The sequence below is a fragment of the Callospermophilus lateralis genome, chromosome 2 (genome assembly GCF_048772815.1).
Source record: "Callospermophilus lateralis isolate mCalLat2 chromosome 2, mCalLat2.hap1, whole genome shotgun sequence".
NCBI classification, from domain to species: domain Eukaryota; kingdom Metazoa; phylum Chordata; class Mammalia; order Rodentia; family Sciuridae; genus Callospermophilus; species Callospermophilus lateralis.
In genome coordinates, this window is record NC_135306.1 from 1,341,939 (window position 1) to 1,357,764 (window position 15,826).

A 15,826-nucleotide genomic window follows, 5' to 3' on the forward strand; every position below is an offset into this window, starting at 1 on the left:
ACACACCTCCAGTCCTCACTAACCCCACAACAAGGGGAGCTACATCCTATGAGCAGACAAAGAAGTTGAGGCACAGAGAGGGGAAGTATCAGACCCCGTGCACAGCATGGTTTGAGTTTCTGAAAGAACATTTCTAAGCTATACCTCTGAGCTGTATCTCTCCAAACACAACAGACAGGTTCCATCCCACCAAGAGCAGAGCACAGCTCCAGTCAGAGCTCCTGTGAAGGGCAGAAATCTCAACTCCCTGGCTCCAGCCACCCAACATACCTGCGGGCCTCTTGGAGCCACCCAGCAGAACAGGAATGCCTGTCTTTACCTCATATTCTTTCAGGGTCCCCTTCCAAGTGCACCCATCATTGGGACAGACGGCCGGCAGGCTCTCCACCTCCCTGCGGGCAGCATTATCTGGGAAAGCCTGGAAAGAAGAAAACTAGGGGTTAGGCCTCCTCCCAGCCCCCAGCTACTATTGAAGTGCTGTCCAAAGCGCAGGACTCAACATGCACAGTCTTCCTGAGCAGCTTCAGAAGCAGAGGATAACTCTGAGGACCACCTCACCTCTGTGCACCAACCCTGAACATTCATGTCTGCTCATGGGCAATTTCTAGCTTCTAAGGTCTCATTCTGCCACTGATGTTATTAAAGGAAATTCCAATATTTTCTTTTAACTTCAAAATTTTTAGCTTTAAGATGTTGTACTTACCGAACTGCTTTCTAAAATAGAAATGCCTTCTTCATATATGCCCTCATGAACACAGGCAGCACAATTCTGAGGCCCAGAGCTGCTGGGAACAGAGGAAAACAGAACCCCACTGTAAAAACTATTACAAAGAACAAACAGGCCAGACATGGTAGTGCACACCTGTAATCCTGGTGAGAAGTGAATTCCTGCTGTCTGTTCACGGTGTGTGTTAGACAATTGAACAGACCAAGATGCAGGGTTGTGTGGGTGTAGTGCCCACACCTGCGATCCCAGTCACTTGGGGGCTGAGGCAGAAGGATCTCCAGTCCGAGGCCAGAATCAGCAACTTTTTTTTTTTCTTAATAGTTATTTCTTTTAGTTGTACACCATGCCCTTATTTTTATTTATTTATTTTTAGGTGCTGCTGAGGATCAAACCCAGAGCCTTGCACACATCAGGCGAGTGCTCTACCACTGAGCCATAACACGAGCTCCAGAGAATCAGCAATTTAATGAAACTTTGTCTCAAAACACAAAAATTAAGTCTGGCATGGTGGCCCATGCCTGTAATTCCAGTGGCTCAGGAGGCTGAGGCAGGAGAATCACAAGCTTAAGGCCAGCATCAGCAACTTAGCAAAGCCCTGTCTCAAAATATAAAGAAGGTTAGGGATGTAGCTCAGTGGTAGAGCACCCTTGGGTTCAATACCCAAGACCAAAAGAAAAAAAAAAAAAAAAAAAACCAAATGAACAGAATTTGCCCAGTCCATAAATTCCACACCATAAATTCTTCTTTTAGTCATTTAATTGTAGATGGACACAAGACCTTTATTTAATTTATTTATTTTATGTGGTGCTGAGGATGGAACCCAGTGCCTCACACATGCTAGGCAAGCACTTTCCCACTAAGTACAATCCCAGCCCCCCATAAATTCTTAAAATTTTCTCACGTTTTTCTTTTCTTTTTGGTACCAGAGATTGAACCCAACAGCACTTAACTACTGAGCCACATCCCCAGCCCATTTTTACATTTTGAGATAGGGCCTCACTAAATTGCTGGGGCTGGATTTGAACTTGCAATCCTCCTGCCTCAGCCTCCTAAGCCACTGGGATTACAGGTGTGCACCACTGTGCCCGGCACTTTCTCACCTTAAATGAAATCAACAGCATATATCAAATGTACAGTATTTAAAAGATTTCAAACAAATGAGACAATTCAAACCCTGAAAGGGACATGGAGCTCAGACCTCTGAGGCTGTGACTTGTGACTCTGCTATGAACGAGGCACACGCTCTCTGAAAAGCCACCCAAAAGTACATGTTGCAGATGCCCTCCCTAGAGGCACGGCCACCGTCACACAGACCATGACCACGGGTTTTCTGCCACTGTCAGGCACAGAGCTCACCCTTAGACCACTGGATAGCCAACATACACCAACCAGCCACTACCAAGGAGTGACATGCCCTGCCCATCTGGAGCAGTGTAGAGAGCCGTAAGCCTCACATCAAATTTAGAAACTCTGGTACACTCATTACCAACAACCAAAAACAGGTGAGAGACATCTTAATGACATATTGTACTTAACCCTACATATCTGAAATTAGCATTTCAACAAACAATAAATGATTAACTTCACATTCTTTGTGCTAAGCCTCTAGAACCCAGGGAGGATTCATACTGGGATCGACCACACTGGGGGGCACATCTCAAGCAAAAGTGCCACCCACCTGTCCCCACCCATCCTGGGTAGCTGGCCATGCGCACCTGAGGATGCTGGTTAGACAGAATGAGCAGTAGCGATGGCCACACTGGGCCTGGAAGGGCCTCCGTAGGACATTTCTGCAGGCAGAGCACAAATACTTGGCCTCTAGCTTGGTCCCGAGGAGGGTCTTGGAGAAGCCAGGCTGCAGCAGGTCTAGGGAGCCAGGGGGTGTCACACTGGCTGCAGCCATGAGAGCTGTATCCCCTACGACACGAAGCCCTAAGGAAGAACACAGCCCACGTTATGCTTCAATTCCCAAATAAACCTCTGGAGGGAAAAATGAAGGCGATGGAGCCCACCAGTAGCAAGTGGTAAAGGGTCTGAGCTACTGCATCTGCACAAACCTGTAACGGGGACCTAGCACAGAGCTCTTGGGAGCCTTAGTGACAGGCTAGTCCAATCTCCTGTTACAATGTGGAACCTGCGGCTCAGAGAGGGTGATGGCCATACTCTGGCGCACACGCAGACCATGACCACGGGTTTTCTGCTGGCATGAACCCTGGCTGGGAAAACAGGCACCTTCTGGCTTACACTACAGTACACCATCCTCCATCCTGTGCCCATGGTCCTACAAAAAGCGTGTTTGGAGGTGGGAGGGAAAGGGAGAGAAAAGGGAAATTGCATGGAAATGGAGGGAGACCCTCATTGTTATACAAAATTACATATAAGAGGTTGTGAGGGGAATGGGAAAATAAATAAGGAGAGAAATGAATTACAGTAGATGGGGTAGAGGGAGAAGATGGGAGGGGAGGGGAGGGGAGGGGGGATAGTAGAGGATAGGAAAGATAGCAGAATGAAACAGTTACTAATAGGGCATTATGTAAAAATGTGGATGTGTAACGGATGTGATTCTGCAATCTGTATTTGGGGTAAAAATGGGAGTTCATAACCCACTTGAATCTAATGTATGAAATATGATATGTCAAGAGCTTTGTAATGTCTTGAACAATTTAAAAAAAAAAAAAAGCGTGTTTGGGGATGGTGCCCACCTGCCAGTTTGTCAGGTCCTAGACAGTGCCCAGAGGCAGCCCCACTTGGGCAGGGAATGCAGTTGGCTAGGCACTGGCCATTGTGCTCCCCGTTTGCTCAGTTCCTGCACCATCCAGAGCTCCTGTGTGCCAGCTCAGTCCTGGCACCTGTTGGTACTTGGCCTCAGTAAGCCCCACAGAGGAGATTTACTTGGATTGCCCAGCGTCTGGTGCCCATTTCTTCTGCCTCTTCTAAAGACTGCCAATTGAACCTGCAGAGCTGCCTCTTCCTACCCCTGCCCCGACCCCATTCTCCTTTCTGATGAACTATAGCACTTCCTCACCTGCCCACCTCCCTCACCCTCCAGCACGACAGTCTCCACAGGGTTCCTGCTCCAGACTGAGCAGACTTCTCTCTTCTCTGCCCATCAGGAGGCCTCACTATGCAGAAGCCCCGGGAAGAGGCATCTGCTTCAGGCTGGATGATGATGGGCAAGGATGCCAAGACCCACTGATTGGGCAGAGAAGAAAAGCAAACAGCACCTAACTGCCAAGCCTTCTCCTCCCAGACAGCAGCCCTGTCTCGGATCTTGGCAGGAACATCCATGAGTTCAGTTCCCCTGAATTCCCTGGCAGGGGAAAAGGGGGCCAGAAAGGACAATTTACTACAAAGTTCCCAATCATGGCCTTGGACCCCTCTCTTCTGCCAACATTTTCAGGAGCAGAGGGGAGGACAAGCACCCCTGCCCCAGGCAATTTAGTAAAGCCCAGGTACACAAATCTCAGAGCTTCTGGCTAAAGTGAAGTCAACTCACATGTGTTGGGTCCAGTGGGCACAGAAACATCCATGTCACAGGCACCAATGAGAAGCTGTGAACCAGAAACGCAGCTGGACAGCAGCACAGACATGGGGAGCCCTGGGTTCCCCAAGCTGCAGCAGGATACCTCTGAAGAGACAAGCAGGACTGCTGCTCACAACCTCACACCTGGCAGGCCACAGCCCCAAGAGCATGCTGCTTGCTAAGGACAGTTTCCCTGCCACAATCCCCTTCCAAAAGCAGCCAACAGACTGGGACCAAGCTCTGACTACGCTGTTCTCAGGGCCCCTCCTGGTAAGAAGGATGTGGGAATCAGGTCACCTCTCAGGCAGAAGAGCAAGCTTGTACAAGTGAGGATAAGGGGGTAAATGGGGGCACTCCCAACATAGCACACAGCTGAGGGGCAGACCCAGGTGGCAGTGGGTGCATGCCCTAGCACAAGGAGCAGGAAGGAGGGCCTGGTGTCTGAGGAAACTCCTTAGAAGAAGTAGGGAAGCCAGAGAGGCTGCAAGCAGCTTGAAGCAATACACTCCCAAGAATCTCTTCAGAGCAAAACTCTGGTCATGTTTTATTTAAGGAATCAGCTCTCAGAACTACTCCAACATTCAAGACACAAATATGTTTCCCCTTCCGCTGCAGGAGCAACAGGCATGCTGACTGCCCTGTGCATGGACAACAGCCCTAGCCAGGGCCCTTGCTGCCTCCTGGAGCCTGACTACTCTCTTCAGCTGGGCTGTGCAGGTCTACCTGGCTACAGGCCCTATCAATTTGCCTGCCCAAGGTCCAAGTCATCAAGGGTGTCCTGGTGGCCCTCAATGCCTTAGGTCACCCTGATCCTGGCATCAGCAGGGCCTCACCCAGCAGTCACATCACTGGTGGCAAGACTATGGTGAGGTAAACAGCACTGTTGTGTGGTCATGACCCAGCAGTGCAGGTCACTCAGTCCCACAACTGCTCACCTGCAGCAGACCCAGTGACTAGACAGTCCCAGATAGACCCAGGAGGCTGCTAATGCCCCTCCTTCCTCCTCTCTGGTCTCTGTCCTGGATGCTGCCCCAGAAAGTGGGCTTTCTGGTCTCAAGACCACTTGGCACTTGCTAGGGACTTGCCAAACCCAGAAGATTGGGTCCAGGGCTGGGGATTTGGCTCAAGAGGTAGCGCGCCTGCCTGGCATGTGTGCGACCCATGTTCGATCCTCAGCACCACATACAAACAAAGATGTTGTGTCTGCCGAAAACTAAAAAATAAATATTAAAAAATTCTCTCTCTCTTTAAAAAAAAAAAAAAAGAATACCCTTTAAAAAAAAAAAAAAAAAAAAGATTGGGTCCATTCCTTGCTCAAGCACCAGCCAATTCTGCCCATTCTGCCTCCCACACCCGCAGTACTAGCCCCTCCCATCTCCACCCTGCCCCCTGCTTTTCTCCAACACATGCCAGATGGAAGCCCTCACCTAAGGTGTCCTGTGCACTCAGAAGAAAACTAGTTACAGACCCCACCACCTTCACCATGACCCTGACCCCACTGGTGTTCACTGCTGTCCCAAACATACTGAGCCTCGGGCCCCTCCTTTAAACATGCCCACATGGTGCACACTCGGGCCTGCTCCTTATACCTGTGGCCCTGGGAGGTCACTGAGTGACCTAAGCACTGACAGAATGTTCCTGGACACAGTAACACAGCCTGTCAAGGTATACCAGCTGATTTTGAAGATGGCTACCTGACTTATGAGCTGTTTACTATTCCTTCAAGCACACCACAATTTTGATTACATATATTAAAATAATCCCACAACACATACCACACGACAGGAACTACTGTGTTTTCAGACCCCCAGCAGCCAACATGGCTGGTCCCTGTGGACAACTACCTCCAGAGACCTCACATCAAACCTCTATGCAAAAAAATTACTAAAAGAAAAAAAAAAAAACATGGAACATCCAGAGCTCAAACCTACAAACCCTAGGAAAGGGGCAACTACGACAGTCCCTGAACAGGAAGCACGTTTAACTCAGAAATTCTGTGGCCCCAGAAGTTGCTACACCCCTGCTCACTCTTGGAAACAACTTACACATCTCCAAGCAACACTCCAACCCCACATCTGTAGGACCAGCACCCTCCATGGCAGAAGGCACAGACTTCCAAGCCATTAGGTCACTGCAGAGCCTCTCAAAGACCTGCAGAGGGCAGCAACCAAGAGCTGCTCTCACTGTCCTAGGCTGGTCTGACACGGATTCTATGGGTCATCTTTCATCTGCTGGACACTACCCAATTTCAACCAACACTTCTAAATTTATAATTCAATGACACCTCATCCATATGACAGAGTCTGCTCCCCTAAGCACCCAACAGAAGTGATATTGGGGCTCCACATGCCCAAGGTCCCCTGGAGAGAGAAAACACTTATCTCTATCCTGAGGTGGATGTGCTCCCCACACCACGTGTGCCCACCCCTGTTGGTGGCATATCTTTAAAAATGTCTTTGAGAGGCTGGTGCAGTGGCATGTACCTACAGTCACAGCTACTCAGGAGGCTGAGGCCAGAGAATCACCTGAGCTCAAGAGTTTGAGGCCTGGGCTGGGGCTGTGGCTCAGAGGTAGAGAGGACTTACCTAACATGCGTGAGGCACTGGGTTCGATCCTCAGCACCACATAAAAATTAAAAAATAAAAATTTTTGTGTCTACCTATAACTAAAAAATAAATATTAAAAAAAAAAAAAAAAAAGTGTTTGAGGCTAGACTGAGCAACACAGCAAGACCCCATCTCCAAAAAAAAAAAAAAAGAAGTCCAGAGCTCACAAAACACCAACACTAGCCAGGACAAAGGCAGTCCTGCTTACCTCCACAGCACACAACAAGACAGCACCCTCAGTTTACAGCCTCCAGTGGTCCTGTGTGACTTACTGTATCTGCATATGCAACTGAAACAAAAGGCTCGTTAAACTATACTTACTCTTCATGAGCGGTATTCTGAATTTTCTATTTTATTCCTTTTTTTTTTTTTTTTTTTTGGATAGAAGCTGCTTAACTGATTTCATGAGCCACTGCAGCTGGGCAATGGTGGCACATGCCTATAATCCCAGCAATTGAAGGCTGAGGTAGAAGGATTCCAAGTTCAAGGCCAGCCACAGCAACTTAGCAAGACCCTGTCTCAAAATTAAACATTAAAAATGGGCTGGGGGTGTATCTCAGTGGTTAAGTACCCCTGGGTTCAATCCCCAGTAGCAAAAATAAAAAATAAAAAAGTTACACTGCAGACCTTTCAGGTTCCAGACTGTTTTACTGTGAAGTCGTGCTCTATCAGAGCAGTGGCTTGAGAACAGAACTGACACCCACATATATTTGAGAGAGAGAGAGAGTGTATATGTGTGTGGATGGGTGTGTGTGGGTGGTCATAGGAAGTGATTTCCTCACTCTCAATTGCAGTCCACATACAAATGCTCTAGCTTCATATAGAAGACTTACATTTTACTAAAAGAGCATACCAAGCCAGGCAGGGTGGTGCACACCTACAACCCCAGCTACTCAAAAGAGGCTGAGGCAGGAGCATCCCAAGTTCCAGGCCAGCCACAGAAACTTAGCAAGATGTCATTTCAAAATAAAAAGGGCTGGGGGTATGGCTCAATGATAAAGTACTTGTCTAGCACGGGGGAGGCCCTGGGTTCCATCCCCAATACTGCCAAAAAAGGAAAAAAAAAAAGGCATGTCTACCAGACACAAAACAGTATTTGGGGAATGGTACCAGTTATGTGCAGTTCAAGGTTAGACAAAACAAACCTGTGATGACAGAAGTTGAGTGGTCATTATCTCTGGAGGTCAGTGTTGCCCTTCAGGGTGAGGAAGAAGCCTTCAAGGTACTAAAAATGATGTACATGCAGACAAAAATATACATGGCTGACTACTTCGAATTTATTCAAAAAACATAAAGCTGAATTTCTATTTCCAAAGAGCTAAAAAAGATGGTGACGTGCTTAATTACCACAGACACATGCCTCCTTCTCCAAAATAATCCAATCTCCTAAATATCAAAGAGTGGCAAAGAGAAACCTCAATAATGGGCCCCCCAGCCACCCTGGAGAGTGTGGACTATCAGCACCTGGCCGCTGCCTGCCCCTTCCCTCTGCTAGTGGCAGCATGTGCCCTACATAAGTCCAGCTCCAGCCCAGGTACTATAGTCCTGGGCCACTGTCTAGGGGAAAGAGCAGCAAGCAAAGGGAAATAGGGACATGCCCCCAAGAATACTCTGTGACCCTAATGAGGCAGAAATCACCTAAGCTTGCACTTAAGATTCAACACCCCTAATCTGGAATGTGAACATGGCTGAGTAATATTGGTGCAAACCCAAAAAAGCAGATTGTATGTTATGAAAATCAACATTGCCCAAACTAAGACATCAAAAGCAGATAAGGATGCAACCTGGCCATGTGGGGTGGCCCTGCCTTGCCCCTGGCCAATGTTGATGTTTATGCCAGAGCCTTACTCTTCAAACAGCAGACTCCGGAATAACCCAAATGCTAGGGATTCAAGCTCCCCAAATGTGTGTTTCCACCAATGGCACTACTGTTTTATACAATTTTAAGATTTCACATAGTAGTCCACTTGCTCTTGCGTACTTCTAACCCATGTACATAACAGGCAAGATTTAATCTGCACACAGCCCAAGTATGAGGCCCCTCAAAGTACTAGAAATCCACTTCAAAATTATAATTTTATACCTAACCTCATCTTTTTTTTTTTCAGGCACAACATAATAGCAAACAGAGACTGCACCAATTTGAATACCTGAGGATATTTTCTACAAAAATATCACAAGCAAATGCTGTGGGAAAGGACAAGTGTTGGATGATGTTTATTCATACAATCAGTATTTAGTTTCTCTTATTAAAAGCTAGGTCACTGGGCTGTGGTGTGGCTCAGTGGTAGAGTGCTGGCTTAGCACTCATGAGGCTCTGGGTTCCAGTCCCAGGACCACACACACATGCGTACAATAAGCTTACCAACAGAGAGATTATTTAAACTATGAAGCAATAGTGTTTCTTTGAGATCATGTGGGTACATGATAGGGTCTGTTTTCTGATGGCACTGGCTATAGGGTCTCTGCTCCCTGACCACTTCATGTGGAGTGTCAGGGATTGGTCAGGAACTCTGTAAATATCCCCAAATGTGTCTAAGGACAGTTCCAGCCCTGACCAATGCACCAGCTTCCCTGCGGCCACCCAGGCCCTCCTGGCCTCACTCTCCTCCCAGCAGTAAGGACCTTTCACACAGGATTCAGTCAGGACCTCCCTCCACCAAGAACCCCAATAAAAGCTGAGGCTAACCCAACTCCACCTGTCATACCCACCCCCAACTGCCACCTCTCCCCAAGGGTCTTGGTCTTCCAGGATAACCCTCCTTAAACCTCCACCAGCCCCTTCTACTACCAGCACTTGGCTCGTGGGAAGCCTGCCAGGAGGCCAACTCGGAGGCACGAGTCCAAAGTCTAGGCCATTACCAGGCCTCCATGCTCTCCCACTACCTCCCAGGTAGGCGCCCTGCGTGGCTGCACTGCACGGCTCAGCTGGCCTGGGCTCAACACAACACCCGCACTACCGCCGGCCCATCTTGCCCACACACCTCTCCCGGGAAACAGCTGAAGGACTGGGGGCGGGGCGGGGCCGAGGCGGAGCACGGGGCAGGGGGTCCTATGGGCAGAAAGGCCTGAGTCAGGAAAGGGGCCTGGGTCCCAGCGAGGCCCGGGGAGCGAGGGGACCCGCGCCTGAACCCACAGATGGGAAAGCCCCGGGGGCAAGAGGCCGGCTGCAGAGGTGGCCCTGGGGGACCAGGCGGCAGCAGGTCCAAGTCAGGGCTGTGGTGTCCCGCGGCCACGACGAAAGCGGGTCGGGCAGGGCCCCGGGACCCAGAGGCCGAGACCCCGGGACCGCGACCCGTGCCGCGCACCCTAGGGGCCGCGCCGTCCACACCGCCGCGAGCGTCGCGAACTTTCCCGCCCCACCCCCGACTTTCGGTTTCCGGCTCCTCCGCTCCGAGAAGTCCCCTCAGACAGCGGCGGCTGCACGTCCGCCCGCGACCCCGCCCGCGACCCCGCCGCTGCCCCCAACTCCAGCCGGACCCCGCGCCGGCCCGCCCGGACCCGGACCCGCGCTGCCTCACCCAACGGTCTCTGAGCGCCCGGAACTCGGCGCCCGCGCGGCCGCCGCCCCCGCCGCTGTCGGCCCGGCCCGCCCCAAACCCTCCTGATGGACTGACGCGCAAGCCTACCACGAACGCGAAAGGAGCCGCGGAGAGCGCCTATTGGTCGGAGTCGCCTGCCGTGAGCCCGCCTCCTGACGAATTGACACGAGGGCCTACCACAAGCGTTCAGGGAGCCGCAGCAGGCGCCGATTGGTCGGCGCTGCAGCAGCTTGATACTTAAGTTTGCTCTCGCAGGTTGCAAGCTGTCGCGGAGTAGCAGTGTGCTAAATGTGCTGTGAGTTCCGGACTACGAGGGCCAGCATAAGGCTCTCTCGCTCCATACTCCCATCCCCACGAAGGCTCGAATCGCCTCGAATCGCCGGAACAGAGGCATAGTCTCTTTTGGGGATAGTAAGACATCTAGAACTAACTGAATTGTACACTGCAAAAGATTTAAATGGTCCTTTCTTATGTTGTGTGAAATTTACCACCAAAGAAAAGCGTCTCCTCTGCCTTTTTGACACTGGAAATGTGGAACAAGCAAATAGGAACATCTAGAAGGAGGCATCGCTGGGAGGGCTGACTCCGTCATCTCCATAAGCGGTCAGCCAGCATTGGACTGGATAGCGCGTGGGCTTTGCCAAAAAATGAGCAGACACTCTCGTGTTCTGTGAGTTGCCGCGGCTCTCTCCCTAGGCTGGAAAGGAAGAAGATTCAGAGGTAAGGTCCCTGGGAAACCTTGGAAACTGCTCAAGGATGGAATTGGCTGAAAGGTGGGGTGGTTTATTAGACCACACTGCTTGCACCACGTCATGGTTTGGAGTTGGAATTTCCCCCACCTGAAACTCGCTTCCTGGGACATGACAGCAAGGCCTCCCTGCCTCAGATAGAACTCAGAGAGTTACCAGGACGGTTAGCTTCATGGAGGCTGCAAACAGCCCTGGAAATATTCTGAGTTCTCACCTGCAAGGTCAGGAGAATCTCATTCAAGCCCAGAAACTAACTGCTCTGAGGCACAAGGAGGGTCTCCTCCCAGCTGCATCTAGGTCCTGAGAATCCAGCAGCCCAGAATGAAGGGGTCTACCTGCAGCAGAGCTCAGATACTTCCTCAGAGTAAAATGGGAAAGTTGTGGACTGGGAATATAACCCAGTGGTAGAGCACTTGTCCAAAAAGCACAAGGCCCTGAATTTGCGCCTCAGCATGATAAGAAAAAGAAAAATGTTCCACCAGCCTTCAGGCAGTGGGCCCTTCCTTGGGAGTTAGAACCTCTGGCAGGATGGCGACATCCAGAAGGGAAGGGGCTCAAGACTACCTCATCCCCATCTACATCCAGAGATTTCCCAAAGGGCAGGGGTGTAGCTCAGTGTCAGAGCGCTTACTAGGATGTATGAGGGAGGCCCTGGGCTCAATGCCCAATATTGGAAAAAAAATTTTTTTCCCAGCAAGACAAATGCTGATAGCACTTCAGGGCCACGGGGAGAATACCAGTACCAGTGTGGCAGTGCTTCTGTCACAAAAATACCTTCATTTATTTTAGACTTTCCTGTGTTCAGAGGGTTTTCACACTTTTTTTTCCATTCTAATAACAGGCCTGTGTACAGAGTTGAGACTTACGAGATTCAAGAGATACTCTGATGGGAAGTGGCCACTGGCTCAGCTCAGAAAAAGGTGACTCACTCTGGGGATTACCACACATGTTCCTTCCTGACAAAAGAAAGCAAAAGTTGAGACCTGGGTTGTGGCTCAGTGGCAGGACGCTCGCCTAGCATGTGTGAAGCCCTAGGTTCAATCCTTAGCACCACATAAAAATAAATAAGTGGAATAAAGGTATTGTGTCCAACTACAACTAAAAAGTAAATATTTAAAAAAAGAAAGCAAGAAAGCAAAAGTCATCCCACCAGGGCAGCCTCTAAGGGAAAGGCAGGGGAAGTTCCCCTGGGCAGACTCAAGAGGGGCCCCAGCATCTCCCAAGCCCTGAGAACCAGCAGTTACATTCCCGTAGCTTCAGGGTCTGGGGTGCTCATGAGGTGGCCACTGTCCTGGGCCTCAGTATCCTGACCTGAGAGTGCTGGAGCCCCTGCAGAAAGAGTGAGGCTCACCATGCACAGGGCTAGATGCAGTGGACACCAGCTCCTGTGACTTGGCCACAGAGGGGAGGCCCCAGCAGCTGCCCATTGGACCTACAGAGCACTGAAGGGGACAACTGCCAGTGGCCCCCACTCTACCTGAAGGTCCTCAAGGAAAGCAGCTGCCCCTTGGCAGTCCAACCACTGACGTCTCTCTGTCTCTTTCTGCTGCTGCTGCTTCTGCTTTTCATTTCATGTCCAGTAGGGCACTGTGGACACTTCTGAACACAACTGAGCACTCACCTTTCCCAGACGGGGCCTCTGTCCTTGAGGCCCATGCCTCACGTCCTTTACTCCCTCGGGCCTTTGGGGTGACAGCCAACTTGCATGTGGGAGCAGGAGGCACAAAGGCTATACACAGGATGCCCCTCATGTAACTGGTGCTGCTCCCAGGGGGGGAGTCACCTCACAGAGGCCACAGTCCCTTGCTTACCCTAAAAGTGGCTCTTTTTCCTCAGTCATTTGAAAGTTGCCTTGTGCTGCCACTCCTGAAAGACACCAGCTGCCCTGTCTGCCACTCTCTGATAGGCGCACTCCTGGAAAGGCCAAAACAGCTCTAAGCCAGGGTCCCCCACACAAGCACACCGTGGGGGCTTTTCCCTAGGTCAGTGCACAGCCTACAGCCAGGTGGAGGTGCAGCATCTTCTGGAGGCCCTGTAGGGTATTGGGGGGGACCCTAGTGAAGGGAAAGACAGTGACAAACTTCCTGTGGCATTGCTCTGGGGCCAGCAGGTGGGCTGCCTCCTGGGTGCAGGGATGGGGCAGATCTCACCCCCAGGTAGTGGCTCAGATGTCTAAAGGGTCAGTTCAGGACCACCCCTCAGGAGACCATGTATGAGGGTGAGCTCCTGAGACAACATGGGCATCAGTAGGGATGGTACAGCAGGCAGCCGCCTGCTCAGGTCCCATTCTGAACAAGCCTTCTTATGCTTCCCGTGCGTCCACGTCAGAATGTTTCTGGTCAGGCACAGTAGTCACACCTATGATCCAGGGACTCCAGAGGCTCAAAATTCCAGCCAACCTCAGCAAGACTGTCTCAAAATAAAGAGGACTTGGGGTACAGTGTGGTGGAAAGGCTCCCTGGGTTCACTCCGCAGTGGCCCCAAAGTTTCTGCTTTAAGCAACACAGGTCACTTGGGGAGGTCTGGAAACTACAGAAAGGACCAAGAAGAAAGTAAAGAAGACTCCCCAGTTCCCTCATCCACGACGATGCCTGAGGTGCAGACCTGCTTCAGTGTGACCCTCAGCCAGCCTCAGAGCCACCTCACACCAGAGCCAAAGGCCCAGCCTGGCCAGGCCTCTACAGCAGCAGCCCCTCACCTGGCACCCCTCCTTCCATGCTTGGCATATCCTGGGCCTTTTTTGGATTTTTTTGATGTTGTTGTTTATTGATTTTATTTTTTTAAATACACGACAGCAGAATGCATTACAATTCTTATTATACATATAGAGTACAGTTTTTCATATCTTTGTATAAAGTATGTTCACGCCAATTCATGCCTTTATACATGTACTTTGGTGTGTTTTTTTTACATTGCAATTCTTATTACACATATATACCACAATTTTTCATATCTCTGTTTGTTTATGAAGTATGTGGACACCCAGTTTCATATCTTCATACATGTACTTTGTATAATCACATTCCACTGTCCTTGCTAACCCCCTGTCCCCTCCCTTCCCCTCCCACCCCTCTGCCCTATCTAGAATTCATCTATTCCTCCCATGCTCCCCCTCCTTACCCCACTATGAGTCAGCCTCCTTATATCAGAGAAAACATTCGGCATTGTTTTTTGGGGGGACTGGCTAACTTCACTTAGCGTTATCTTCTCCAACGCCATCCATTTACCTGCAAATGCTATGATTTTGTTCTCTTTTATTGCTGAGTAATATTCCATTGTGTATATTTGCCACATTTTTTTATCCATTCATCTACTGAAGGGCCTCTAGGTTGGCTCCACAGTTTAGCTGTTGTGAACTGTGCTGCTGTAAACATTGATGTGGGCTGGGTCCCTGTAGTGTGCTGTTTTTAAGTCCTCTTTTTTGGATTTTAGGATGAAGCTGGCCTCTCTCCTGGTGACCCTGATTTTCCACTCCCTGTACCCTTGTCCTTACTGAGGAAGTGGAAGCTGTTCCTTCATGGGAGCCCTCCAAGTCATGCCTGGGGTCTGGCCTGGGGCCCTGTTTCCTTGTCCTTGCTGGCTGAAAGGCAGGCATTGAACAGAGCTCAGGTCCCTGTGGCCTCTCCTGCCACCTGCTGGCCAGAATGGAAACTACTGCCCTGGCTAGTGGGGGGGGGGGTGCGCATCTGCCCAGCAGTGGAGTAGTAGAAGTGACCTGCATCCTGACCAGCTGTCAGAACCATGCATGCTGGTCTCATGGTAACCCACGCTCCTGAGCCAGCAAGTGTGGTCACCTGGTGAGGCCACACAGTCCTGTGTCAGAGATGCTCCTGCGGCCTGAGGGGCTCCCCTCTACCCTGAGGCAGCTGGGTGCTCCTAGCCCCAGGACACCATCCTCCCAACCCTACTCCCACCTTCTCCGCTTTACTACCCTCGGCCAGGGTCCAGACCAGCTGGCACCTCTGCCCCTGCCCCTGTGCACAGGCCTAGCTGCTAGGTCTGCCCCTTCCACCTCAGGCCTCCTCTCCCCTTGGCTATCTTCCCACCTTGTTCCTGACCCAGTCCGGGCCCCTCTGCTCAGCTGCTAGTGGGGCAGACTTGGGAGGCCTGCTGGAGAAAGCTGCGGGGCTGGCGCCTACCTTGCCCTCCCTGGACTCTACCTACACACCCACGGTGGAAGAGGCCACTGCACTGAACCCTACAGTGGGACTGGAGGCATCGCCCACACACCAGCATGGTGCCTGTGGGAATTGGTGACATTGTAGTCATTTCCGTTTTTGAAAATTTAATACTGTGAAAAACCCCATTTTGGAGCTGGGGTTGTGTCTCAGCGGTAGAGCGCTTGCCTGGCATGTGTGAGGTAGTGGGTTCCATCCTTAGCACCACATAAAAAAATTAATAAACAAAATAAAGTTATTGTGCCCATCTACAACTAAAACTATTTTTTTTTAAAAAAACCATTTTAGGGGGCGGGGTTGTGGCTCAGTGGCAGAGCACTTGCCTTGCACATGTAAGACCCTGGGTTCGATCTTCAGCACCACATTAAAAAAAATAAATAAGTAAAATAAAGGTATTATGCCCAACTAAAACTTTAAAATAAATATTAAAAAAAAAAAAAAACATTTTAGCTAGGTGCGGTGGCACACACCTAAAATCCCAGTGGCTTCAGAGGCTGAGGC

At 50.4% G+C, this 15,826-nt stretch overlaps 1 protein-coding gene and 1 long non-coding RNA gene across 5 annotated transcripts in view; one reads left to right on the forward strand and one right to left on the reverse strand.

The window, feature by feature from the left end:
- The window catches only part of Traf2 (TNF receptor associated factor 2), a 30,792-nt gene extending 20,371 nt beyond the window's left edge, over nucleotides 1-10,421 (reverse strand). Inside the window, exons 1-4 of one of the 4 annotated variants that reach the window (XM_076845054.1) lie at nucleotides 10,378-10,421; nucleotides 2,443-2,659; nucleotides 704-785; nucleotides 320-418 (exon numbers count right to left, since the gene is read on the reverse strand). In XM_076845054.1, the coding sequence (XP_076701169.1) occupies nucleotides 320-418; nucleotides 704-785; nucleotides 2,443-2,630 (369 nt within the window). In that variant the 5' untranslated portion in view covers nucleotides 2,631-2,659; nucleotides 10,378-10,421. Of the gene's footprint in view, nucleotides 1-319; nucleotides 419-703; nucleotides 786-2,442; nucleotides 2,660-4,223; nucleotides 4,351-8,001; nucleotides 8,320-10,377 lie in introns of those variants that run through there. The other 3 variants (XM_076845055.1, XM_076845053.1, XM_076845052.1) reach the window with 3 other exon arrangements.
- Nucleotides 10,422-10,684: 263 nt separating this feature from the next.
- Nucleotides 10,685-15,535, forward strand: LOC143390631 (uncharacterized). Its single transcript, XR_013090243.2, has 3 exons — nucleotides 10,685-11,118; nucleotides 11,989-12,067; nucleotides 14,580-15,535. It is a non-coding gene; the product is annotated as an uncharacterized LOC143390631 (long non-coding RNA).
- Nucleotides 15,536-15,826: the final 291 nt, after the last annotated feature.